At 43.7% G+C, this 27074-nt stretch overlaps 1 protein-coding gene across 4 annotated transcripts in view; it reads left to right on the top strand.

Annotated features, from left to right (window-relative positions):
• Positions 1-27074, top strand: part of KLHL32 (kelch like family member 32) — a 101770-nt gene that overhangs the window by 24994 nt on the left and 49702 nt on the right. For all 4 annotated transcript variants that reach the window (XR_007244297.1, XM_048494102.1, XM_048494095.1 and 1 more), the window contains exon 6: positions 19360-19458. Coding sequence is in view for 3 of the 4 variants with exons in the window: in XM_048494102.1 (XP_048350059.1) it covers positions 19360-19458 (99 nt within the window). In the remaining variant the exon portion in view is untranslated. The remainder of the gene's footprint in view (positions 1-19359; positions 19459-27074) is intronic.

The following is a 27074-nucleotide window of genomic DNA, read 5'->3' as shown; positions in this document are numbered from 1 at the left end:
CCACACAGTCTCAATTCCCCAACTCCTTCTGACAGGCTTCTTCCTTCTTTTATAGCCCCTATCTCCCCCTATCTGTGGCTCTAGGCTAACTGCGTCTCTGCCAGCCAATCAGGAGGTGTCTACATTTACCGTGTTTCCCCGAATATAAGACAGTGTCTTATATTAATTTTTGCTCCCAAAGATGCACTATGTCTTATTTTCAGGGGATGTCTTATATTTCTGTATTCTGTTAGTCAGGCATGCTTCCAAACAAAAACTTTGCTACGTCTTACTTTTGGGGGATGCCTTATATTTCGCACTTCAGCAAAACCTCTACTACGTCTCATTTTCCGGGGATGTCTTATATTCGGGGAAACAGGGTACATTAAGTGTTGCTAAGGCCAGCTTTTCTGCACCTTCTAAACATTAACCCTTTTACCTGGGCCTAATCGTCACAGTGACCCTTACTCAAGGCACAATTGGGCACTTCTTTCTTTCTTATTTATTTATTTATTTATTTATTTATTTATTTATTTATTTATTTATTTTTAAAGCTTTTATACCGCCCCATCCCCGGAGGGCTCTGGGCGGTGTACAGCAGAGGGAAAACAGAATAAGTAGTTAAAACATTTAAAAGCAGCGACAACCATAAAAACGTTCCTAATCAATATAATAAATTACAGTAAAATAGATGGCGTTCAATAGTCTACTATTGTAATTCCCTCCCCTCCCCCAAAAGGGGGGGAAAGGCGTCCAGTATTCTAATCTAAAAATTCCCTCCCCCCTCCAAAAGGGAGGAATGGCGAGTCTGAGATGACAGTTGGCCCAGATGTCAGGGCCCGGCCCAGATGTCAGGGCCGGGCCAAGGGCAGGGGCACCATCAACAGCCGGTTCTTCCAAAGGCCTGGTGGAACAGCTCCGTCTTACAGGCCCTGCGGAACTCACCAAGGTCCCGCAGGGCCCGGACAGCTGGAGGGAGAGCATTCCACCAGGCCGGGGCCAGAGCCGTAAAGGCTCTGGCCCGTGTGGAGGCCAGCCGTATCGCCGAGGGGCCAGAGACCACTAGTAAATTGGCCTCAACTGATCAGAGAGGCCATGCAGGGACATATGGGGTGATGCGGTCTCGAAGATACGATGGTCCCAGGCCGCGTAAGGCCTTAAAGGTCAGTACCAGCACCTTGAAGATGATCCGGAATTCCACCGGGAGCCAGTGCAGCTGGCGCAGTATAGGTTGAATATTTAGCCAGGTGGCGCTACCTGCAAGCAGACGCGCCGCTGCATGCTAGACCAGTTTTAGTCTCCGGATCAAACGCAAGGGAAGGCCCGCGTAGAGCGAGTTACAATAGTCTAATCTGGAGATGACTGTTGCGTGGATCACAGTGGCTAGGTCCGCTTGGGAGAGGAAGGGCGCCAGCCGCCGGGCCTGGCGAAGATGGAAGAAAGCAGCCCGGGTTGTATGGGCCACCTGGGTCTCCATTGACCGAGACGAATCCAGGTGGACCCCCAGGCTGCGTACGGAGGGGGTCAGCGCCAAAGTGGCCCCCTCCCACACCGGCGGCTGGAAAGACCCTCCCCCCCTCACGGCCAAGCCAGAGGATCTCCGTCTTCGATGGATTCAGTTTCAACCTGCTGTGCTGCAACCAACCAGCGACCGCCTCCAAACAATGCTGTAGAGCCACAGGGGTGGCGGCTGCTCCCCCCTCCATCAACAGAACGAGCTGAGTGTCATCTGCGTACTGATGACATACCAGCCCGAAACTCCGTACCAGCTGAGCAAGGTGTCGCATATAGATATTAAATAGCAGCGGGGATAGTAGTGCCCCCTGGGGTACACCGCATTGAAGCGGGCACTTCCGGGAGGCTTGATCCCCCGCATCTTCACTTGCTGACCTCGCCCCCAGAGAAACGAGATGTCCATTGAAGGGCAGTGCCCTCATACTCCAGAGGCAGCCAGGCGGTGGGTCAAAAGGTCGTGCTGTCGGTCAACCACGCCAAACGCCAAGTGTGAGATCTAACAACACCAGCAGCCCCGATCCGGCCGGGTCAAGCTGAATAATGGAGTGTGTCTGTGATTGCCACGGTGAACAGTCTCCGGCCCCATGCCCAGCACGGAAGCCGGACTGGAAGGGGTCAAAAGCCGAGCGCGCCATCCAGAAAACCTTGAAGCTGCTCCAACACTACTCTCACCACTACCTTCCCCAGAAACGAAAGATTCGGTGACAGGGCGGTAATTGGCCAGATCACTCGGATCTAATGATGGTCTTTTTAAGAGTGGGCGGATCTTCACTGCCTCCTTCAACCCATCTGGGAAGGTTCCCTTGCTCAAGGGAACCGCTGATTATACTCAACAGATGTATGCGTCAGAGTCTCCGCCCGGCAGGTTTCGCCAAGCCAGGACGGGCACGGATCCAGAGGACAAGTAGTAGGTCTAACAGCAGCTAAGGCTCTGTCAACAGCGGCTTCAGAGAGCAGGGAAAACTGGGCCTGGCAAGGGCCACCTGGAAGACGGCAAGGGAGTCTCCAGTTCACTCAATTGTAGCTACTGTGGACTTAAAGGTCATGGCGGAGCGATTTATCGCAATCTTATCCGCAAGAAAAGCTCATAAATGCCTCTACAGCTAATACTCAATTGGGAATTTGAAGATCTCTCCGATAAGGAGGTCAGTGACCTAATTGGCGCGGAACAGTTGTGCTGGGCGGTGCAGAGCTAGCGGATGCGAGGGAGGAGGAGAAGAAAGTTCTCTTCACTTCCTCTTCGCTGCCACCTCATATATTGCATAAGCGCCCTATAGGGTGTTCGCGCAGCTTCGCCGCTGAAGTTTTCCTCCACACTCGCTCGAAGCGTTTAAGCTCCCGCTTTACGCGGCGCAACTCCTCTGTATACCACGGAGCTGCGTCGCACGCCGGGATGTAGAGGGCGCCGGGGAGCAAATACAGCATCGAAGGCATCGAATGTAATTCCGAATCCTCCACCTGCTCATCGAAGCGTGCCGGCGGGTTCAGGGTCCCGCAGAGCATTCAGGAAACCAAGTGGATCCATAAGTCTCCACCGGCGGACAGAATTAGCCCGCTACCTAGACGGGGGTGATGCGGCAAGTCCAAATCTGACCTTCAGGGCATAGTGGTCGCATCAGCGTACTCTTTCAGTAGTGGATAATGACCAGGTTTATCCCCACCCGAAGACCAAGTCCAGCGCAGCCCAGCCTCATGGGTGGGGCCAGAATTTATTAGGGAGAGGCTCTAGCGCCGCCATGGATGACACTTGTGTCCGGGCAGCCGCCAAAAAATACGAGGCAACATCTATTACGGGCGCTTTTGAAGTCCCCCAAACCAATAAGCTTTGGAAACCGCAACGCCCAGTCCAACACCATTTCCAGCAGCTGTGGCAGGCCGCTTCCCGGTGCGCTAGGCGACCGGTACACTAGGAGAACGGCCAACCTCTCCGGGGCTAACCACTCCAGGCCGACACATTCTATGCCGGTGACCTCCGGGACGGGGACTGCCCTAAAGGGAATAGATTCACGGATGAACAGTGCTACACCGCCCCCCCGGCCCTGTGTTCGCGATTGGTGAAGGCACACGAAACCCGGGGGCGCGACCTCGCCAAGGCGACGGTCTCATCTTCACGCACCCAGATCTCGGTGATACATGCCAGGTCTACCTGTTGGGCTCTGAGAAAGTCTCGGAGCACTGCGGTCTTATTATTGATGGACCTGGCATTAATTAGCACCAAAGACGAAGCAGAGTGTCCCTGATCCCAGCCACCATCGTTTCTCCGGATAGGTCGGAGGTCAGAAGGCAGGCGAGCATAATTATATCTCGTGTGTCTTCTATCATATGGCCGCCGCCTACCGCAGTATCTACCCCGTCCCATCAATACAGGGATCCCCAGCCCCAAAGTTGGTGCCCCCATGACTCTGCCAACCTTCCCTTTGCCTAAAAAGCCTGGCTAATACCCTACAGAATAATATCTAACACAGTTAATTAAGCTAAGCCTACCCTATCAACCTTAATCTAATCTAATCTAAGGACCTTAGTCTAAGAGACAGGTCGGTTAAGCCAAGGATAAATACAAATTCGATTCTGATAAGCTACCCACAATTTATACAAATTCAATTCTAATAGCTACCCACAATTCCTACCAACAATATAGTTTATACAATCTAATCAAAACAGTAAACAGGAAGTTGGAAGGGAGGTAATTGCAGATCGGGGGGTGCCAAGTAACAATGAGGGGAGTTCTAGGGTGGTACTATGGCCACCGAGGCTCCCAGTGGGATTGGTGGTAGTAATAGTAAAAACCTACTATAATGGACACTCTGCTATGCGTGCGCATGTGTAAATGTATATATATACACACACACCAATACCAAGTTTCATTAACAACAGCTGCTTTCAGATGCCTCAGCAGTTCCCCAAATAGTTGTCAGGATTGCATAGCAAAGTAGCCTTTCTTATCTTGAAAGGGACCACAAGGAATACCCCCAGCATGTTACCAAGTTTTGTTCTATCTTAGAACCAGAGCATAGACTACAAAGAGCACCAGGAATGAAGCTAAGTAGCCCAAAGGAAAATCTTACGAAAGAAGCACTCTTGAAAAAAAAAATCCTAGAGCATATCTTTTTGTGATCTTTTTCTGCGCAGCTGCCCTTCAGCAGTTAATGAGCTGCTGGTAGCTTATGTGCTACCTGTTAGAGACCCCTTGTCTAGGTAGGTTCTCAGCTGATTTGTCGCCTAAGTAACCCAGATACCATGAAGAATTAAGATCTGTGCTGATTTGGCTCTGCAGATTTTAGTGATGCTCATCTGGTTTCAGTCCAAGTGGTATTTCAAAATGCAGCTTCTTTTTGCAGTACACATCTTGGATTTTTTACTTAATGTCTCTTAGTTTTTCCCTAGTATAAGTATGTACGTTGAATTATAATGCGGTGGATTGTTATTTATTTCTTCCAGATAATATAAATGTTTTAATTATGAAGACTTACAGATTCTGGATACATTTTGAGGTGCACCATTTTATTTTTTAAAATTTTTATTTAGATTTATTACCCTGCCCTTTACTACAGTCTCAGGGCAGGTCTTCCAGCAGTCTCAAGTGAAATCATTTTAAACAATTTGCAAATATAAATTTAGGGTATTTATTGTATTGTAAACTGTATGTGCTTAAAGCTTTGGATCTCTTATATTTGATTATTTGTCTTTCTGAGAGTTGACTTTGTAAAATCTGAATAGCTGGTATTGCTGCAAGGAAAATCCTTCATGCTCATGAGGTGACTCAAAACTGTTGAAGTGTTAGTGGTAAACATTTCAAGTGTGGGAGTAATCCAGAATGCTGTGAACAAATAATTGAATTTGTGCATGTGCTGTAAAAGCTCTGAGTCACAATCAGTTTTGGTCAGTCAGTGGAGTATTCTCAAGTTTTCTGCCCCCCGCTCCCCCAATGGGTCCCATGCTGCCCCCATGCCCCACCCCCCCGCCCCACTTACCTTAGCCGGCAGTGGGGTCTGGTGGGGTGGGGCTAGTCAGGAATGTGCGCAGCTGCCTCCGCCGGGCCCAGTGGGGTGGGGTGAAGGGGTGATTTTTCACCCCCATGTGATCCCAACAGCGTCTGCCTGAGGCGCCCGTCCCCACCTCTTCCCGTGGTAGCTACGCCACTGATTTTATCCTTGCCCTTGGTAGTTTTCTGTTTATGTGGGTTGTATGTGTGTATGTTTGTCACTTCTTGACTTTCTTCTCTGTGTGCATGTGTTGAAATTCCTTCGCTGCCCTCATAGTCTTCTAAAAGTGTGTGATTTATCTCACCCTTTCCTCCTGGTTAGTCTTGATGCATGTGTTGCCTTCCTTTGTCATTTTCTGTGTGTATTTTGTTGTAAGGAACCTGCACTCTCCTCCAGCTAAGACCCCATAGATAGGGGTTTCCCCTTTTTATTTTTGAAAGTTGTTTTAATAGGCATCACACTTAGAGCCCGAGTGCCAGGGGAACTGAAACTTGGGAAGTCTCAAAAAGGCACTTGAGCTCAGCCATGACATTGAAAATTCCCAGTAAATAAGAGGAAGGGTGTTGCTGGAATTAGAATTAAGAGTAATCTCCCCCAGCTCTGTGGCATATCTTTCTCAAGATCAATGTCCACAAACACCCCAAAAGTGTTTGCCCAGCCCAAGGTTGGTGACTCAACCAAGCAAGGCACTCAAGTCATTAATTTGCCATCCACCTTAATCTCATTCGTCATTTTTTGCTTAGCTTGGGTCTTTTTCTCTCTATTTTGTTGGCCCCCTGCTCTGTTCCTCGGACCTCTGCTGTGTTGACCCCCAGATTCTTTGGACCCCAAGCCCTCTGAGTTTTGTATTCCCCTTACTGAGACTTATCAATTTCCTTCCTTCTTTCTCTAATAAGGTGCTTCCTCTTGCTGGTGCGTGCGTGCGTGCGTGCGTGCGTGCGTGCGCACACACATATGAGTGCTTAGGGGAGTTAGTTCTCACATGCTTAGAGTAAATTCTTTATATATTAAATGTATATTTATATAGTGTGTGTTGTGTGTTGACATCAAGCACATCCATTCCATTAAAGCTGTGATGACAGAATGGGTGAGATGTAAACACACTCCATATTGGTAAAACAGCTCAATAAATTGGTTTTTGTTTTCTAGATCATGTTTTATTTGTCAATTACATAAATGTGTTTACAAGGTTAGAAGTTTTTTGAATTTGCAGTAGACCTAATACCAGGAAAGAGGTGTGTGTTCATATGTGTGGGGATGTGACCTGGGAGCCAAGGGGATGGCAGCCCGCAAAAGTTTGGGAACCACTGACTTGGGCCCTTTTCACACGGGCCAATAAACACAGGTTAAGGGCAGGATAAAACCCAGGTTGGGGGTGGAGGGACTTTGCATGGATCCCACCAGAAGCGAGTCTGTCCTGGTTTTCCTCTCCCTCCAACCTGAGTTTTACAAGAATCATGATATGTGTGATTCTTTTGTTTTAACGCGCATTGCAGCCACAGTTGAGCAAACGGCTGGCTGCGAGGTGCTTTATGCAGCTGCACTTTTTTTTGTTTCCCTCCCGGTTCCCATCTGCGGAGCCACGTAGGCACTGCTGGCTCCAGCAAGGCTCTGTGTGCGCATTGGAGGGAGGTAAGTTTTTTATAAGTTTTTTTTTAAGTGTCTCCATGTGAAGGCGCTCACCCCAGCTGGTGTGACAGCCAGGCATGCAAACAGCCCGGGGCTATTCTGGGCTTGTGAATCCCAGCTACAACCCAGTCTAAATTTGCTGTGCGGAAAGGGCCTTAGAGAAATACTGACCTAGATGTCATGCACATATGGATGACAATCACTTCCAAAAGCTACAAATAAATAACTTTATATCAATGTTAAAATCAATGGTGAAAGAATCGATGGCTGAGGATAGAGACTGCTGCCTCCATCTCCAAAGGCCATGTGATGTTGGAGGCACAGTTTTACAGGCAGAGCCAGCAGCAGAAAGCGGAACCCAGCCAGAGCTGAGCCTGGCTGGGTCCAGCTTTAAACTGCAGTCTTTGGGGGTGGAGCCTGAAGTTTAAAGGTAGACCTGGCTTAGCCCAGCCTTGAACTGTGCCCCTCTAATTCCACATGGGGTTCAGGAAGGGCGTGCGAGGGGCACGCAGCTGAATCCTTGCCTTGCATGCCATCTTTAGAAGATAAGGCCCTGCTTATCCATCATCTTCTTCTAGTGGCCATAGGGCAGCATAACAACCATTGCCTGCAAAACGGAATGATCTGAGCACAAAGCTACTTAGCCCTATTGGCAAATGTCTGCTGAGTGCAAAAAGAGAAGTCTAATGTATAACCTTCTGGAAGTTGGGACTTCCAGATAATCTAGAACACACCCATGGTTTTTTGGTGGCCTTGAAATCTTGAGCTTTCTAAGGAGTTTCCAAAAATGACAGTTTTAGCTAGGGGTGATTCTGCTGTTTAAAAATTACTTAACTCTAATCCACATGACAACTGTATGATTTCCTCCTCAACCTCCCAAGCCTAGATAGTAAGTGGGTTCACTCAGTAAGTCTGTTGTCAATATATTTTCTCTGCGTAAACATCAAATAAAAAGATGGTATTCAACATAGACTTGTTCATAATCTCTGAAGGGAATATTATACTTCCATTAATAAGAACTCTGAAACTGGAAGGGCCCAAAAGCCATCTAACTCAATTATTTCTTTTTTCCTGTCATGGAATTATCCTACTCTCACTTTTCAAAAATCTTTATCAGCCACATTTAATGTTTCACAGGAGGAAGGGGTACATCATGGAGAAGTATCTGTGAAGCACTTCACAAATTGTGTGAGATATGACAGGTACTTCACAAATTGTGTGAGATATGACAGGGAGTCCTTGCACACTAAACATAGGTGGTGACTCTGACATTAACTAAAAAGATTAGGACATCTGTTATAGAGTTTTTATGGCTGGGATCCGCAGAACCATTCAGGAGGTGGCTTTGGTCTTTTTATTGCCGGATAGCAGTCCTTCCTCATGGCACCTGGAAATCTGCTTTTGAAAACACTTGATTTTAAAAAGCAGAGTGTGGCAGGGATTTGCAGATGGACGCACCAAAACACTTTTTTGAAGTATTTGAAAACTATGTAAAGATGCAGAATTTTTTTAATGCTAGCATTTTAAAGAAACTTAAGTATTTTGCACGGAATCTACATATGTGAACATTAAACACATGTTCAGGTTCCTCCTACATAATGAGAGTATTGTAACTCTCCCTTACTGTATTTTGTTAAATGCACCACTGCTATCCCAGGTTTGCCACAATGCATCTGGCTACTAATGGTCAGCCAAAGGCATCCCACACCTCCCAACAAACATCTAATAAATTGTGCCCTATTTGAAACAGTATATCAGGTAGGACTGTACTTTAGCACACAATTCCGAAGACTTAAGGGCAGTTATTATTATTATTATTATTATTTATTAAACTTGCTATACCGCCCTATCCCTGGAGGGCTCAGGGCGGTGAACAACATAAAATCATACAAAAACATAAAAATCTTAAAACAGGTACATTCTACAATAGGGCCCGCGAGACCCATATACCACCCTCTTCCAAAAATGAGGAGGGGTCCCAATGATGTTAGGGGACCCTACTAGCAGGGGGGGGAGGGCAGGGCATTATCGGCGGCTGGACTCTCCAAAGGCCCGGTGGAATAATTCGGTTTTACAGGCCCTGCGGAACTCTCCAAGGTCCCGCAGGGCCCGAACAGCTGATGGTAATGTGTTCCACCAGGCCGGTGCCAGGGCTGTAAAGGCCCTGGCCCGTGTGGAGGCCAGCCGCGTCATCGAGGGGCCAGGGATCTCCAGTAGATTCGCCTCTGCTGATCGCAGAGGACGAGCCGGGACATATGGGGTAATGCGGTCCCGAAGGTACGAGGGTCCCAGGCCGTGTAAGGCCTTAAAGGTCAACACCCACACCTTGAACATGATTCGGAATTCGATAGGTAACCAATGCAGGCGGCGCAACACAGGGGAGATGTGTTCATGAAAGGCACCCCCTGTGAGCAACCGGCCGCCGCATGTTGGACCAATTTCAGTTTCCGGATCAGGCGCAAGGGAAGGCCCGCTGTGAGAGCGAGTTACAATAGTCCAGTCTGGAGGTGACCGTTGCATGGATCACAGTGGCTAGGTCAGTGTTGGAGAGAAAGGGGGCCAGCCGACGGGCCTGTCGAAGATGGAAAAACGCAACCCGGGTTATATGGGCCACCTGGGTCTCCATTGAAAGAGACGAATCCAGGTGGACCCCCAGGCTGCGAACGGAGGGGGTCGGTGCCAGTATGGCCCCCTCCCACACCGGCGGCTGGAAATCCCCAATCTCACCCCCACGACCAAGCGAAAGGAACTCCGTCTTGGATGGATTAAGTTTTAACGTGCTCTGTTGTAGCCAACCAGCGACCGCCTCCAAACATTGCTGTAGTCCATCAACAGAATGAGCTGAGTGTCATCAGCGTACTGATGGCAGATCAGCCCAAAGCTCCGTACCAACTGAGCAAGGGGTCGCATATAGATGTTAAATAACAGTGGGGACAGCAATGCCCCCTGAGGCACACCGCAATGAAGCGGGCACCTCCAGGAAGCTTTGTCCCCACACCACACTTGCTGACTATGCCCCCGGAGGAACGAGGCAATCCATTGAAGGACAGTGCCCTGAACCCCGGAAGCGGCCAGGCGGTGGGTCAAAAGGTCGTGATCGACCATATCAAACGCTGCGGTGAGATCTAACAACACCAGCAGCGCCGATCCGCCTCGGTCTAGCTGCATACGGAGCGTATCTGTGACAGCGAGGAGAACTGTCTCCGTCCCATGCCCAGCACGGAAGCCGGACTGGAAGGGATCGAAGGCCGATGTGTCATCCAGAAAGCCCTGAAGCTGCTCCAACACCACTCTCTAAATTACCTTCCCCAGAAACGAAAGATTCGAGACGTGGCGGTAATTGGCCAGATCTCCAGGATCTAAGGATGGTCTTTTCAAGAGCGGGCGGACCACCACCTCCTTCAACCCATCTGGAAAGACTCCTTGCTCAAGGGAGTCATTGATGATCTTTTCTTATGGGGGATTTTGGTTTTCTGGTCATCCCCACTCTCCCCTAAATTTTTCTCATGAAGGAGTTAGTGGATTCTCAGGAGCAGCCTAAATGTAAAGTGGTTCTCTGCAGTAGGACAGAAGAATTCTTTAAGGAAATTCTTTAAGAAAACTTAAATACCCCTGAAATGTGTGTTTGATTATGGCACATTTAGTTTTTAATACTTGATTTCTCTTTACACTTTTTTCTGTTTCCTTTATTTATTCAAACAGTGAAAATTTCCTTTCTGTATAAAGTGGGTTTCCTGAGACCTCTAGTGAAAACAGGTGGTGTTGCAGGAGAGAATATAAAAAATAGCATGGTTTATGTGAAAATAAGGTTCATTCTCCCTGTTCAATAGAAGGAGGATTCATTGGAATTCACTAATGAATTTGAATAAGTTTGATCAAGAGAAGGTCCTCCTACAAAAAGATAGCAGTGATTCCATTAGAATAGCAATTGTTTTAGCATTTAATGCACCAGCAGCAGTGATTTGGTATTTATATTTAATGTTCTTATTAATTGTTTGATTGTATATCTTGATGGTTAGTATTCCAGCATTACTGTTTGTAATTTTTGCCTTTAGTGGTCAGTTGATCTTGCAGTGTACTTTTAACAATGTATATTTATGTCTGCCTTCCATCAATGGCTAAAGTTGATGAAGTTGGCCTTCGTGCCACTAAGGCCTATGCCATAAAAAGGGTAGACCCTAAATGGTTTCTGGCTAAAAGGTTGGCTAGAAATCAATGTAGCACCATAAATAATAACAGTGATGTGTTCCTCAATTACTGGAAAATAATATTCTTCTCTTTAGAGGTAAGAATACAAAAGAAGCTAATTTCCTCATTTGTGTAATCTTGCAGTAGTCAAACTCTTAATTTGATAGAACTGGAAAATCAAATGCCTCCATTATTATGATCAGATACTGTGGCATATTGTACTTTTTGTCTATTTTGAACCAAATCACCTATCTAAACCAACCCATTCCCAGTGTTTGCAATCAAATGCTTACCAGAGTTATGACAATCCCAGAGACAGTTTATTCTTGTATTTCCCCATATTTCCAATATGCAATTAATAAAGCAATTATTACTCTTAATAGAATGATGTCTACTCTGATATTTATAGTATAAACTGGTTTCTCAGTGGAATCTTCAAATAGTATTGCTCCAAAAGAATCACTGTCATCAATCCAGGAGACTAACCAATTCAATCTGGTTCCTGAATAATGTAAATGCAGCGTTTGGAATGACCAAACCATTCCAAACGTTCTATTTTTGCCGGGCTTCTCGCCAGGCTGATCTTTTCTTTTGCAAAATAAAGATAGTTAATATGTTCTGCCATTCCATTAGTTTTTTTCTGTTCGAAATCAACAGTGGAATATTTTGAAAGAGATAAATCAATTTCAGTAGTAGCACAGTTTTTACTGCATCAATCCTATCTAAAGATAGATTCAATGCTTCTCAAATAGAAAGTGTATCCTAAACTTTTTAAATAACTGGGGCATAGTGATAAACACATTTTCATTAGACTGCAAAACACAGATTCAAAGATACTTAATGATTGCTTCAATTCAAGATCTAGACTTAGCCCAGTGGTTCTCAACCTGTGGGTCGTGACCCCTTTGGGGGTCAAATGACCCTTTCACAGGGGTCACCTAAGACCATCGGAAAACACATATTTCCGATGATTTTAGGAACCAAGTCACAAATAATTTTATGGTTGGGGGTCACCACAACATAAGGAACTGTATGAAAGGGTCGCGGCATTAAGAAGGTTGAGAACCACTGACTTAGCCAATTATCACCTATTTCACGAAATCCTGCATTTTTAATAGCATACATATTTAGTTTACAGCCAGAAACTCCAGAGTAACTCTTTAATAGTTGTTTCTAGCTCGCTGCCAGATAAATCTATCAGCAAATAATGCTAAATTCTGTTCATTTTCATGGTTCTGTTTCATGAACAGAATTTGGCTGCCAGTTTTGAAAAACACTAGAGTCAAGACAGTGACTATCAGCTACACACAAACACAGGATGACTATAGACAATAAACAATCAAAGGGAACAAAAGCCAGACTACTTCTATTCAGATGCCTCACCTATTGACCTTGCAATCTCCATTGTTACTCACATGCTACACTTCATTGTTACTCACTTGCCAGGCTACTCCTATTCATATGCCCTCGCCTACTGACTTTTACTCACAGGTATATGTACTCTACTTGCTTTCCTTTCCTACTATCAGATCCTCTGAAGATGCCAGCCACAGATGCAGGTGAAATGTCAGGAGAGAATGCTGCTAGAACACGGCCATACAGCCTAGAAACCACACAGCACCCCAGTGATTCCGGCAGTGAAAGCCTTTGACAATGCAATCTACCTACTATTGAAAAAAGTTGACCAAATTCATATGCTTTCAAGCTGGCTGAAATTTATTTTCCAATCTGTCAAAAGCTTTTTCAGCATCTAGAAAAAACAAATACACATTCTAATTGATGAGTTTTCACATACTCAGCTTGAAAACTTTCTTGATGTTAGTTGAAGCTTTATGACCCAAAATGAATACCATCTGATCACAGCGGTATTGCATTTGGTAATTTTAAAGTTAGGTTCTTCTAAATTTAATTTATCTACTGTTGTTGTCCTGGGAAGTTTAGCCTTTTAAAAAGATGTTTTAAACTTCTGGTCTGGGGTTTCTGATGGAGGTAATTCCCTGAAGAATTTTACAAATTCTTGCAGTTTCCTCTGCAAGAGTAGTTAATGAACCATCTTGTTTTCTCACAAAAGAGATATTACCATTGCTTCTTTTTGTAAACTAAAATAATTTCCGCAACAACCAAAATCAAAGTATTTCTGCTTCATAATTGCAAATTTGTATGAATTATTTCAATATGTAGGCAGGGGTCCCCAGCCTTTTTAGCCTGCAGGCACATTTGAAATTCTGACATGGCATGGTGGGCACAGCAACAAAATGGCTGCCACAGAAGGGGTGCCACAGCAGGCAGAGCCAGCCACAAAAAAACTTGCCACACCTTAACTTCAATAACACCAAGGCTCTATGCTGTGGTGGCAGCTGTTGCCAAAGCAACTTAAAAACAAACTCTGTAGCCATTGAAGAAGAAAAGTTTGTATGTATACTTTGCTTTTCTCAATTGTAAGAAATCTCAAAGTGACTTATAAACACCTTTCCTCCCTCTCCCCACAACAGACATCTTGTGAGGGAAGTGGGGCTAACTGAAAAAGTTCTGAAGAACTGTGACTAGCCCAAGGTCATCCACCAGGCTTCATGTGTCAGAGCAGGGAAACAAACCTGGTTCACCAGATTACAGTCCACTGCTCCTATGGAGTAGAGAAACTCAAACTCAGTTCTCCAGATTAGAGTCCATCTGCTCTTAACCACTAAACCATGCTGGCTTGGTCAAAAGCTCTAACTTCCCCTCCCCACTTCCTAAAATCACTTGGTGGCAAGGATGTAGGTAAGGGATTGGTTCACGGGTTCAAATCCACCCCCATTGCATATCTGAAGCAAATAGACAATTTTGCGCCCACCCCCCCACCTCTGGGAAGGGCGGGGCACTGCCCCTGCCCCCTGCCTGGAGATGGGACTTCGCTCCCCACTGCCTCCCACACCCCCAGCTGGGCTCCCAGCTGGCAGTTGGCAATCCCTTCTGCCCTCTCCTCTGGGCACTGAGCCCAGAGGGCGGGGCTTGGGGAGGCATGGTACCCACTCCCTGAGCCCTGTCCCCCAAGCCCACCCCATAAAAAATCTATACCTGCATCACTGCTTGGTGGGTGCCTGAAAAGCGGTTGACAGGTACCATTGTACCCTTAAACACCACAATGGGATCCCCTGATCTAGGGCTTGCTAATTATGTCTAGGATGTATATTGTAGAAGGCTTTGTCTAGCCTCTTTTAATTTATTAGATATTTATTTTCTAAAGTTAAACTGTACTTCTACCAAAGATCTTATTTTCATTTTATAAACTATACAAAGTTGCTTCTTAATTTTTTCCTATATGAGGTTTCACTAATAAATATGCTTCTAGTAAGAGCTTTGCTAGCCTCCCTTATGGTTATAATTGAGACGCTGCTAGTCATGTTTTTTTTCTTTTTTAAAAATCCTCTAATTCTCCCTCAGTCTTACCATGTGGATGTTGTTCATATTTTAGGTGTATGCTTTTTACCCATGACAGTTAGAGGGCTGTTTTTAATGTTCTAATTTTTAAACATAAAGAATGCTAAATATGAGTACAGATAACTTTGTGCTCATTGTAAAATTTATACCCCATTTATAAGCCTTTATACGATTTCAAAGCAACAAATGTAAAAAGTTTCATGTAGATTTCACAGTTTGTACAAATTTAGAAACAGTAGATGTCAGACTATGCACACAAATTAGGCATGCATATAATCCAGTGATGGTAAACCTTTTCAAGACCAAATGCCTAGATTGCAACCCAAAACCAACTTATTTATCGCAAAGTGCCAACACGGCAACATAACCTGAATACTGAGGTTTTAGTTTAGAAAAAACATTTGGCTCTGAGGCGCGTTACTCGAGAGTAAACTTGATGGTAGTTGGTGGCTTTGCCTTGAAACAACTGTGCAACTTCAAACAGGTGAATCACGACCCTAGGAGAGTTTACTCAGATGCTAGCCCCATTGCCAGCAACCGAGCTTATTCCCAGGTAAAGGATCGCGCTTTAGTTCTTCCCATGAAAATCAGTGGGGTTTAACCGTGCTAAACAGTGTTACCTACACTGCTTCCCCAAAACTAGGTCTTGGGTTTAATGCTAATAATCTACTTGAAATAATTACACTGTTATCACACTGGGGGCCTGGCGGAGGAAGGGGGAGAGTGTGGGGGGAGAGGGAAGTAAAACTTTCACTTTCCAAAATCCAATAAACTCCCCACCACAAAATAGAAGTAAAAAGGCAGTCAAGGAAGGCAATCCTAAGCAAGAGTACTGTGCGAGGGGTGGGATAACTTCAGGAAAGCTACATTGGTGGAGCAGCCATCTGATCTGCAGTTTTTCCTTCATGTGTCATCAAAGCACTTGACTTCCCACAAAAATGCAACAGGAACAGAAAAATAAAAGCAGTTCTAGTAAAGACCTTGGTGTGCTTTAAAAAAAAATCCTAAATGAATCCCTAGGGTTAGATGGATTTACAGCAGAATATTATAAGGAAATGTCAGAAGTATTAATTCCTGAGATGCAAATATTGTTTAATCAAATTCTAAAAGGACAGAAGGTGCCAGAGACATGGAGAGAAACAGAAATAATAACAATTGCAAAACCAGGACAGAATCCAGAGCAAGTGGAGTCATATAGACCAATAAGTTTATTAAATCAAGATTACAAGATCTTTGTGAAAGTATTAGCAAATACATTTAAAAATGTCCTTCCGAAATTAATAGGATAGAGCAACATGGGTTTATAAGAGGTAGAGACATAAGCAACCCACTAAGGAATGTATTAAACGTAATAGAACATGGTAAGAATAAAAAATATGCAGTGATAAAGTTAGATGTAGATAAAGTGTTTGATACAGTTAGCCACAATTACCTATTTCAAACTTTGGAAAATTTTGGCTTCGGAAAACAATTTATAAATACTCTACGAGAGTTATATCAAAGGCAAAGGCATAGATAAGAATAAATGATGGATGGACAGGAATAATAAATATTGAAAGAGGGGCAAAGCAAGGATGCCCACTTTCGCCACATTTGTTTATAATGGCAATGGAACTCCTGGCAGAAAGGATTAATAATAATGGAAGGATAAGAGGATATAAAGTAAAACATGAAGACATAAGATTGAATTTATTTGCAAATGATATATTAATAATAACGGTGAACCCGTTAGATACAATGAAAGAATTAAAAATTATTCTAGAAGATCTTCAAAAATACTCTGGATTAAAAGTAAATATGGAAAAAAACAAATAATGGGGGTTAATGTGGAAAAAAGACAATTAGATAGAAAACTAGTAAAAAAGAAAATTAAATATCTAGGTATTATAATAACACATAGAAAGGAGAAGATGTTTAAATATAATTATGAGGCAAGATGGAACAAAATATTAAAACAATTAAAAGAATGGGATAAGAAAACTCTATCGATTACAGGGAAAATCAAAGCACTAAAAATGTGTATAATGCCAAAAATGTTTTATCGATTTCGAACTCTACCTTTAGAAATTAAGAAGCAATTTGAGGAATGGGACAGAAAGCTGAAAGCATGGGTGTTTAATCAAAAAAATCCTAGAATTATGAGCAAGATAATTTACATGACGAAAAATTATTTAGGATGGGGGATACCTAAAATGCAAGAGTATTATGAAGCATTCTAGATTAAAAATCTGATGAACATAAATGAAGAAAATAGTGAAGGATGGGTTAAATTTGAAAATGAAATAAATGAAGGGATTGGAGCCTATGGAATATTTAATAATGAGTTGAAGAGAGGGAACCAAACCGTAATAGGGCCAAGAAAGGTGCTATTAGATATATGGGAAAATGGAGAGGTAAATGGATGCCCGGTACTCTGGATGTGGCACCATTGGCAAGTGTGGCCGGAAAAGATGGAAAAAAAGCAATAAAAATACTGAAAAGACAAGGGATTCAGACTGTTGCAAATCTGATAAGAGAAGGAGGAGAAATTATGACTGTACAAAATTTTATAGAGTTAGGAGGTAATGAGAACTGGTTGGTCTTGAGGGGCATTTGGGAAAGGATAAAGGTTTCATGAATAAGAGGAGAATGTGTAATGGCTAAATGTTTAGAACTACATGAAAAATGTAAAGGGAAAATTTTGGGACATATATATATATATATAAGTATATGGTTGATGATAAAGACTTTATGATAAGAACATTGAAACAAACATGGGAGAAGGAAGGTTCTCTAGACACTGGGAAAACTGAAAATCTAATTGACAGTTGGAAAAATATAAAGATTGAGAAATATATGGAATTGGAAAGAAAAGTGATATTGAAATGGTATAGAACACCAAAACAACTAGCATATATGATTAAAGGACTCAGCCCTAAATGCTGGCATTGTGGAGATCAGGAGGCATATTATAGCCATATGTGGACGGAATGTACAGAAGTGAAAATTTTTTGGACAACTGTAATGTTATATATCGAGAAACTAGTGAAGATTAATATTGGGATAAATAACGACTTAATATTCATGGGTGTAATGGAGGATAGAAGGGTAGATTAAAAATATAGCTATATGTATAAAATAATGATCAAAGCAGCACATGCAACAATAACTTTAGGCTGGAAAGAAAAGAAAAAATGGACAATCCAGAAACGGTTGGAATACATCTGGGAACAAGTGACACTGACATTTTCGACATAATAACAAAGAATAAACTGTGGCAAGATAAACAGAGCGAAATCATGAAGATATGGACCATATACAAGGACTGGATGAAAGAAGCTGGAGTCAATGAGGAGAAATGGGAGAAAAGATTACAAAGAATGAACTTACTGCTGTTTGTTTGACAAAATTATGAAAAATATAGGGGGGAGGGGAAAAAGGGGGAAAAGTATTGTTTGAAAACAAATGAATAAAAGCATTAATATAAAATGTAATATTCAAATGATACAATAAAAAATATTTTTTAAAAATCCTAAATGCATCTCGATACCTCTTCCCTGGGCTTGATATGCCCAGGCGATTGGCAAAAAAATGAACCCATCGAGCCTAGCGGACATCGAGCCCAGTGGCCCAGGCCAGCCTAGATGTGTGTGTTGCGTATTTCTCCTCCACATAACGAACTCTGTGTGCGTGTGCCCACAGAGAGGGCTTTGAGTGCCACCTCTGGCACCCGTGCCATAGGTTCGCCACCACTGATATAATCTGATTCAAATGCTTGTTAAACAAAGATCAGTAAGACTGAACTTGACCCTGGTGACAAAAAGTTTTAGCTTCTGTATATGGGAAACAAATCAGATTCAAAAGTTTTCCCTACTTGGGCTTACAGGAATACAGAGGCTGAAGAAAAAAGTAGGTACTGTCTAGTGATTATGTGCACGAGTCATGATATTTGTGTATGTATGATTATCCCAACTCAGACATCAACCTTTGTTAGCTACTGAAATACGTGCATCAAAAGTTTTCCATCTTCTTACCACCATCCCAAAATAATGCTTAAAAAAATATTGGCTTTCAAGTGTTTCTTTGCAAAAATATTTTCAAATAAAATTAATAATTTCTGTTGCACAGATAGAGTTTTGAAAAAAATTGCTACACTCTGCCTCACCAAAAGAAATACGTAGAATTGTGAATTCATCTGCCACTACTTCGTCTCCAACCTTCCCTCTGGCCCAAATACCAAGCTGGGCCTGGTACAGCCCTCCCAACCCCCCTCCAACCCTCCTCCCACCCTAAACACTAAGCTGGGTCTGGCAGGGCAGTGGTGGCTGCCCAGGTGGGTCCAGCACCAGCCCTCCCAAGTTCTTCCTCCCACCACCCCAAATACCAAGCTAGGCTGTCAGGATAGCATCAGTAGCCTCCCCATTTCCCCCCACGCTCCCCCCAGCCCAAACACCAAGCCAGGCCCCCCTCCCCCCCAACTCACCACTCCCTCACCCACCCGCCTGCTCATAGTCTTTTGGGACTATTTTTGACTGCGGAAGCACGCATTTCTGCCTCACCTCTATTGACCACACTTGGTTCTTCCTGTGAGACAGAGTATAGCTGTAAATGTTATATTTCAGACCATTTTATAGACTCACAACTTTCATTTTTATTTCCCATATAGATTTTCTTGGAACCAGGAGTGATCCCAGATGTGCTTGCTGCTGGCAGTCATCTTCAGTTGCTTGAGCTGCTTAGCTTGTGCTCTCACTATCTCGTCCAGGTAAGGATGAAGGCTAATACTTTCCTTTATTTTGTAACTTTTAACTTCATTTCCAAGTCTTTTGCATGTGAGGTCAGAATGAAAATCATCAGCTGCGCAGTAAAGTGAAGCTGGAATACCTTGATTATGACTTTGTTGTTGAACTTCAGCAGTGTTTTTTCTTTGTAGCTGTGTAGATGAGATGAAAAGCATATGTGTGGGTGGGCTGCAATCCTGGCTATCATTATGGCTTAAAAGTGGAAATCCTAACCTATAATTGTCTAACGTTTCGAGCATCCTGATGATGAACCCCCCACAAATTTCTGCGCAGGACTCATTTCCAGCCAAGCCCTTTGAGTCTTGTGTGCCAATTGGCCAACTCTCTCGTGCTGCTGTAACACTCCCCATCACCACCTGATGCTTCCCAAAGGTACCTGCATGCCCCAACACAGTCCTTCACCTCTCAAACACTCAGCTGGGCCCCCAGCGCAGTGATGTCTTGGTACCGACTGTTCCACCAGGCTGCCAACAACCTTCCGGTTTCCCCTTCCCACTAACTTAAAAAGCTGGTCTGGCAGGATAGTGGCGTTCAGACACACACTGATCCACTGAGCCCACCAACAGCCACCTGCTTCTCTATTCCCAGCACCCTGAAAAACCAGCCTGGTGGGGCAGCGGCATCTTGTCATCTGCTGTTCCACTGGTCCTTCCACTCCTGCCTGTCTACTCCCATTCCTCCAGCCATCAAGGTGAGCCTTGCAGAGCACCAGTGGTGAGCCACCAATATTCTGCAGGACTCGGCAGAAGCCCCCCCCCCCAGTCCCCTGCCCAACTTCTACTACCCAAACAGCAAAGGGCCCTGTTCACTACCCCTTCTCTGGCTTGAGGCTCCCCTCTCCCCCCACCCTCTCATAGCCTCCAAACAGAGCATGCTGCACCCCTGCTCAAGCCTCCCTGCTCCCCTGCCTGCATTCTCTCAGCTCCTAAAGCAGTGGGCTGGGCCACCGGAAGAGCAGCTGGGGTGATGCCCACTGCCCTGCTGGCCAGGCCCAAGCCTCCCCATTCCCCAAAACTTCCAATTTCACCCTCCCCCTGGCCCAAACAACCCCATCCCCATCAGCCTCATTTTCCCCGCCCCCCCCACCCCCGAATCCCACACGTACTTGACTCTTGGGACCAGATGATCATTACCACGTAGGCAGGAAGTGGCTGGGCTGGAGGGAAAGCGGGTAAGGCACCAGTAAAGCCCATTGTGGAGGGAAATGGTTGCTCACCTAGAGTTCATTGCATTTTCCTCTGCAATAGTCTTTGCTGCCAGGGTATTATGAATTCAAATGCTGTTAACAGTGCTGCTGAGAATGTGGGAATGGGGACCATTCTCTGTCCCAGCTACTGTGGGGAGGGAGAAGAAATGTCCATTTTTTTCCTCTCCCCTAACATGATTCTTGTAATTTCCTAGTCTCTGTAACATCTAGAAGCCTTTCCAGGAATCTATAATCGCTCATTTTAAGCCTTGGCTTTACTTAAAATCATAACAAGTGCTTTTGTGCAGCGAGAGAGTTCTTGCTATCATTTCAAGCCAAGCAGAGGATTACAGTGAGGTATTTTGGATTCCTGGAGAGGCCTTTTCTCCTGTTTTATTGAATGTTGGTGAGTTCCCTTCCCACCCTCCTGCCTTTCCTCTCCTCTACTTGCTGGAAATATGAAGAGACAGACAGACAGACAGACAGACAGACAGAGAGTGGCTGGCTGGCTGGCTGGCTGGCTGGCTGGCTGGTTTCTAGAATCTCGGCTAAAGAAGATCAAAATTCCCTAATACCTCTAAGGATAAGTGGTCAGAGATGTTAAGAGGACCTTTTAACCAACAGTGACTTTTTACTGTCTCAGTAAAAGTCCCAAAATGTCAAATGTTGTTCAGAAGGCGATCTTCTGAACAAAAAGTGAATATTCTGAGAAAAATTCATTGGTAAAAGTGAATATTCTGTTGATTGTGTGGAAGCCATTGGTTCATGCCTCATTAATGTTAAGGTATGTAACTGTTCCCCACCCCCAATATCTCATCCTCATCATCTTCCCTTCCAGCTATAATTATTTTTCAACAAGTGTTATTTTTGAAGGATATTCAATTAAAAGGGATACTTATTAGGAGAGATGCAGAAGCAGCATCCAGTGGGAAAGAAGAGAGCCAGAACAAATACCAGCATATTTAGAATGTGATGGCTCCTTTCTCCAGTCGAATGCTTATAGATGCCCTGTTCAGGAGCAGGAGATTTCTTACGTTCTAAAATGTATTCTCCTTTGCTTTTTTTTTTATGTGGGAATAGAAATCAGGTATCTTTTGATACTGCGACTGGCTGCTGGTTTGAGCATCTAAGATAGAAATTGTAAGCAGCTTGGTCAGAATTCTGCTCAGGTTTATTCAGTAGGCTTACTCTTAGGAAAGTATCAGTTTATCAGGGCAAATTAATATGGCCATTGGGTAAGTGAATCACTTGAAAAAATAGTTTTAGAAGGCCAACAACCACAAGGACTGCTTTTTCAGCGTTTGCCCATGTATGCCAAAAGCTGAATCTGGAGCGTTTGATAAATAGTCATGGAGTAAGGCTAAAGAATGCCCTAAAATTTCCACACCCCTATTTGTTGTGCAAAGTGGCCCTCAGTCACTTCTCATAGGGGCTGACTAGTTGATTGAGGGTTTCATTTCCTCTCTCCCTTTGGAGGAAAAGGGCTGGGGAAGCTTCTAGAGGTTTCTTTTCTTTTTGACTTTTGAGAAGGGCAAGAATTTCTCATGGCAGCTTCTACAGGTAAATTCAGCAGGATGAAATGTACTGTTGTTTTTAATTAGGAAGAAATAGCAGTATGCTCCATGTTCATCTACTTTTATCCCAATTATTACCGGCTGATCAGGAGGACTGCTGGGAAGTGTTGGGCTTTTACTTCCCAGGAGCTTCTGCTAGCATGATAGAAAATGCTGATTAGACACTGGGGGATTATCTTGTGATACATCTAAAATCTATATGGCTAGGATAATTCATGGCTTAAGATTAATCTTATCACAGACTGTCCTCTAGTACACCTATCCACAGATCCCACTGGGCGCTTTAGTTGGCCCTTGCACTCATATGGCCCCTTCGAAAATAGGTCTGAAAGACAGGAGTCTTTAAAACATAGTTTGTTAATAGCTACAATACGGAAGCTTCTTATTTCAGTGAATGGTCTGGAAGCAACCTGGTTAGCCTTTGTTGAAACAAAGGGATGTGGATCTGATCGGATGCTGTCTGGGATATTCTTGAGTGCCACACGTGATCTGCTCAGAGCTTTCCAAGGAACAGCAGGATATGTACAAATAATATTCATTGTTATAAATCTTTATTTTAAATTAACAAGTTTTGCACTGAATTGCTTTAATTAAGGGAAGGTATTCTGTATTGCCTGAATGAATCTTTCACCTGAGGAGAAAACCTCTCTTGATTTCAGTTAACACATTAAATTTTCCTTGGGTCAGGATCATTAGGTGTGTGTTGTGAGTTCCATGCTGGGAACTTATTCCGCAGTCATGCATGGGCCTAGTTCAGATGAGGACCGTGGTGTTCAATGAGAGGATGGTTGCATTGCATTTTTCAAGCGAGATAACTTTGGGATGCACTGTTTTCCTATAGGCAAAACTTGCATTTGGAGTGGCTGATGGGGGAAGTAGAACCCACCCTGGCCATTATGTGTAGCAAAAAGGGCACAGAGGGGAAGCATAAACACTCTCGCCCTGTGTGCAATGGTCATGATCCAAGTCAGGCTGCATTCTTCCAGGAGCTGAGTTCCCAGAACAGAACTTGAGACATACCTCTTATTGTGAAGACTGGGGGTGACTGGACATAATACATAGCGAGGCTGTTAGTGCTTCTGGGCTTTAAACATTTGCCAATAAATAGAATCAAATCTGTGGAACTTACCCTTGATGTATTTGCATTGCTAGTGTTTTACTGCAGTCTATTTTTTAAAGTATTGCATTCTGTATTTTGTGGATCATTGTGGATTTTGGTGGATCATTTCAGAAAACTGGATTTATCTAATAGAGGTATAAAACAACAGTGAGGAGATTTGAGGTGGGTATTATTGGGCAGTGTGTGCAGCCTCCCACTGTCCTCCTGATCAATCGCCTGACTTGAAAGGTTACTTAAAACTGGGATGTCTATTTGGACTCAGATTTTTGCTGCCAAAGCTGCCCCACTTGCCCTTCAAGATACGGGTTAGGATTAGTTGATTGCTTTGGGACTGACTGGAAATTTTGGGGGACTAGTTCCAGTTGGTTTTTGTGTGTTTTTTGGTAATGCCTTTCCTAGCATGCTGGGATGAGGAACTTATTATTAAATAGGCCTGTTCAAAGTAGACTGAGCAAGGCCCTAACTAAGAGGAAAGGATTAATGCAAGTTAATTGAACTAGGTTGACAGTCACCCTGAAGTATATTAGGATGAGGAGAGGAAACCAGGCAGTGTCCAAACCAAGTTCCTAGGGAGGAGCTCTCCTGGTGCTGGACATCAGTGCCTGATCCCTCATGCTAATTGGCATAGGGAAATGGTCAGGTGGATGGCATCTCCTAACACAGTTTGGGGTACAGGTGAAGAATGGCTCTGTCATTGGTCTAAGCCTAGAGTCAGGATATCACTGCCCAAATTCTGGTGAGCCTGATGGGCAGCCTTTATTATTGTATCTGCATTAAATGGATGGTAAAAAGTTTACCAGTTGAACTTCAGCTTTGCAAATGGATAAAGCCCCAATTTGATGTCGGCATCTTGCTTTCTTGAGTGCAGGACTGCAATTCTGTCTGCCTCCCAATCCCATCTATTTCATGATTGGGAAGGAATGTACAGGGTATCAGTGCACCTCTTAAAGGCAATGTTTGGGAATATTCTATTTTAAAAGCTTACAAAATGTGAATATTTTCTTTATTGTATCAAGTAGACTCAAGAAAACCAAAAGAGAAAAGTATGAGGTTTGCTCATCAATGTTTTTGGCCACCTGTTCCTTCTTTCAGAAAATCCCTGCATGTGGAAAGCTACTGTGTCCTGACTTTCCTGCAGTCATGCTTATTTTCTGTGTGAAGGATCCCTTCCACCTCTCCAGTAGCAAACCGTGTTATTTTCCTGAATGTTTAAAAAAACTTTTGAGGAATTTCCATAGATGACACAAGAACCGTCTGTAGCAATAAGCATTTGTTTCCAGAGGATGCACATTTGTCCTCCATTTTTTTACTATTGTTGCTTAAGGTACAAGAGAAGTGTTTGAAGACAGCATTCCCTGTAGCAGTTGATAAGGAATGGCTGTTTCACTTATGTAGTTGAATGCAAAACATAAACTTGGAGATGTAACTTGTCAAAAAGAGCTGGTTCTTGGTATCCTGTGCTGAGGCGTTGGAAAGCTCTCAAGGCCAGGGGTCGCATCCCCAGCACTGGAGAGAGGGCCATCTTTTCTCATCTTTGATGAAGATGAGGCAACACACAGTACTGTGAAGTTGGTAAGTTTAATTGCTTGGTTTCTTTACAATTCCAGTTCCAACCACTATGCTGTAGCCCATCCAGTTCAAGACTCCTTGCTTTACCTGTATGTACCTTGATGCTAGGATAGTTCTCCCTGCCTGAGTCCTTCTTCTTAAGCTTCTGTCCTTGCTGCTGCACCTTTCATGCAGGGTTAAACCAGGAGGTAGCCCATCTGCCTGGGCCAGGTAGCAAACATTCTTCTCTGGCTTCCCTTGGATCCAGGACTTCTGGCTTCTGAGGCTCTGTGAGGCATGGTTCGTTCTCACCTGCAAAGGCCTAAGCCTGCCTACCCACAGTCCTTTCCCAGCCTTTAGCTGGGACATTTTATCCCTCTTCCCCTGGTCACTCCCAGTTCTTGCTTCACTGTACCTACACTTGAGTAGGCCCATTCTCTTGTGTTGGCCTTTGTTCCATAGGGAGCTAGCAGTGTTTGGTCTTCCTCTGTTTGTTCCACTTAAGTCTTGCAGGCCCAGTTGGCTCTTTCCTTGGCTCTGCAATGGTATGCACCCTTCCTTGAGATGGTGCGCCTGCACTTCCCTTCTTCCCTAGGAGAAGGGTGCCCAGAACTGTGACACCGGTGACAACTTTGACAACTGTGACAACTTTGAAATAAATCTTGTCATCAGTACTTTGCTCAGTGTGGGTAGGGAAAGTGGGGGTTGAGTAGGAGAAACTGACGTCACCAACCAGTATTACATCAGAGAAGTTACTTCAAGTGGAAAGCATTTGCTTCTGAAGGATTATAAATTACTGTACCGCTTCAGAAAATATTAGTAGACATCCCTGCAAAACTCATTACTAGACAGTAGGTGGCAGTGTGAGTCCACTAGTATGAATAAATTAGAACACCAAGAGGGTGAAAGAATCCAGGGGAAAAATGAAAAGAAATTATTTATTTTGTTCCATATTAGTCTTGTGACCTAATCAGTAAAAAAGTCATTATTCACACAACACTGGGCAATATGCATTGTAATTTTTAACAAATAATGGGAAACTGTTAACGGTTTCGCAGGAAATACAGCCCTGTCTTGTGCAGCAATGGTCATTTATCATTTGCACTTTGTGAAATCACTCATTTGTTCTAATTTGAATGTAAATGACTCTAAGGTTTTACAAATAAGGTGACAGACTCACATAAATGTAATTGCAGGGTTCATCTCTCTCTTTTTATATATCACTCATTAAGTTATGAATTAAATACATCGTATTAAACCAGGGGCATGTCCAATGATGATATTGTAATGGCAAATTACTCTATGCTATTAGAGGTGTATTTTTTATTCATGGACATTAATTTGTCATTAAACGGCATTAGTTTAGCACTTTTATGTGGGAGACGTGACCTGAAAGAAGAGACTTGCTGCTCTAATGCGAGATAATAGAAATATGAGTACCAGATGCATGTCGCCTCTTGAGCTCTTGGAAAGAAATGGAGGAATATTTTATTCCAGCTTCCCCGCTCTTTGCCACCCACATACACAAAATTCTTAAATTGGTTTTTATCCATCTTAATAGACATTTCTGAAGAACAAGTAGCCTTCGTCTTTTAAATCTTGCTTCTCAACCAAAAGCTATAGAGAGAGGTTAAGATGGAAAAGAATAAGTTCAGCCTCAGATGTGCGTCAGGTGCTTGGTAGGGTTTTGACGGATTCCTTATAATTTTGTCTGCTAGCCTAAAAGAGAAGGGATTATCAGCCTGGCTTTTAGTAAAGTAGATACCTTATTAGGCAGGCACTGGGATTCAGTCTACTGTATTCACAAATACATATATGAGGAAAATAAATAAAACTCTCTTGACCAACAAAGATTCTGTATTTGGAATATCATGCAGATTTCCTGTGTGATTTGAATAGTTTGTTCCTGTTGGAATATTTAGTTTTTTTCAGAATACAGAATATTTTATTTTGCTAGATTTTATTCTTCTTTCTCTGGAAGTTCAGGGCAGCAGACACTTTTGTCTACCTCCCCACTTTTTCCTCACAGCATTCCCAGGAGAAAGATTTTCATGGGAGAGATTGCCTTCTCCAAGGTCAGCCAGTGAGTTTTATGACTGAAGGCCCAACTACATCACACAGGGTTTTCTATGAGGTGCACCTTGCTACTAA

The sequence above is a fragment of the Sphaerodactylus townsendi genome, linkage group LG01 (assembly GCF_021028975.2).
Source record: "Sphaerodactylus townsendi isolate TG3544 linkage group LG01, MPM_Stown_v2.3, whole genome shotgun sequence".
NCBI lineage: Eukaryota > Metazoa > Chordata > Lepidosauria > Squamata > Sphaerodactylidae > Sphaerodactylus > Sphaerodactylus townsendi.
The sequence above is the reverse complement of the archived record's forward strand: the minus strand, read 5'-3'. Positions and strand labels throughout refer to the sequence as shown.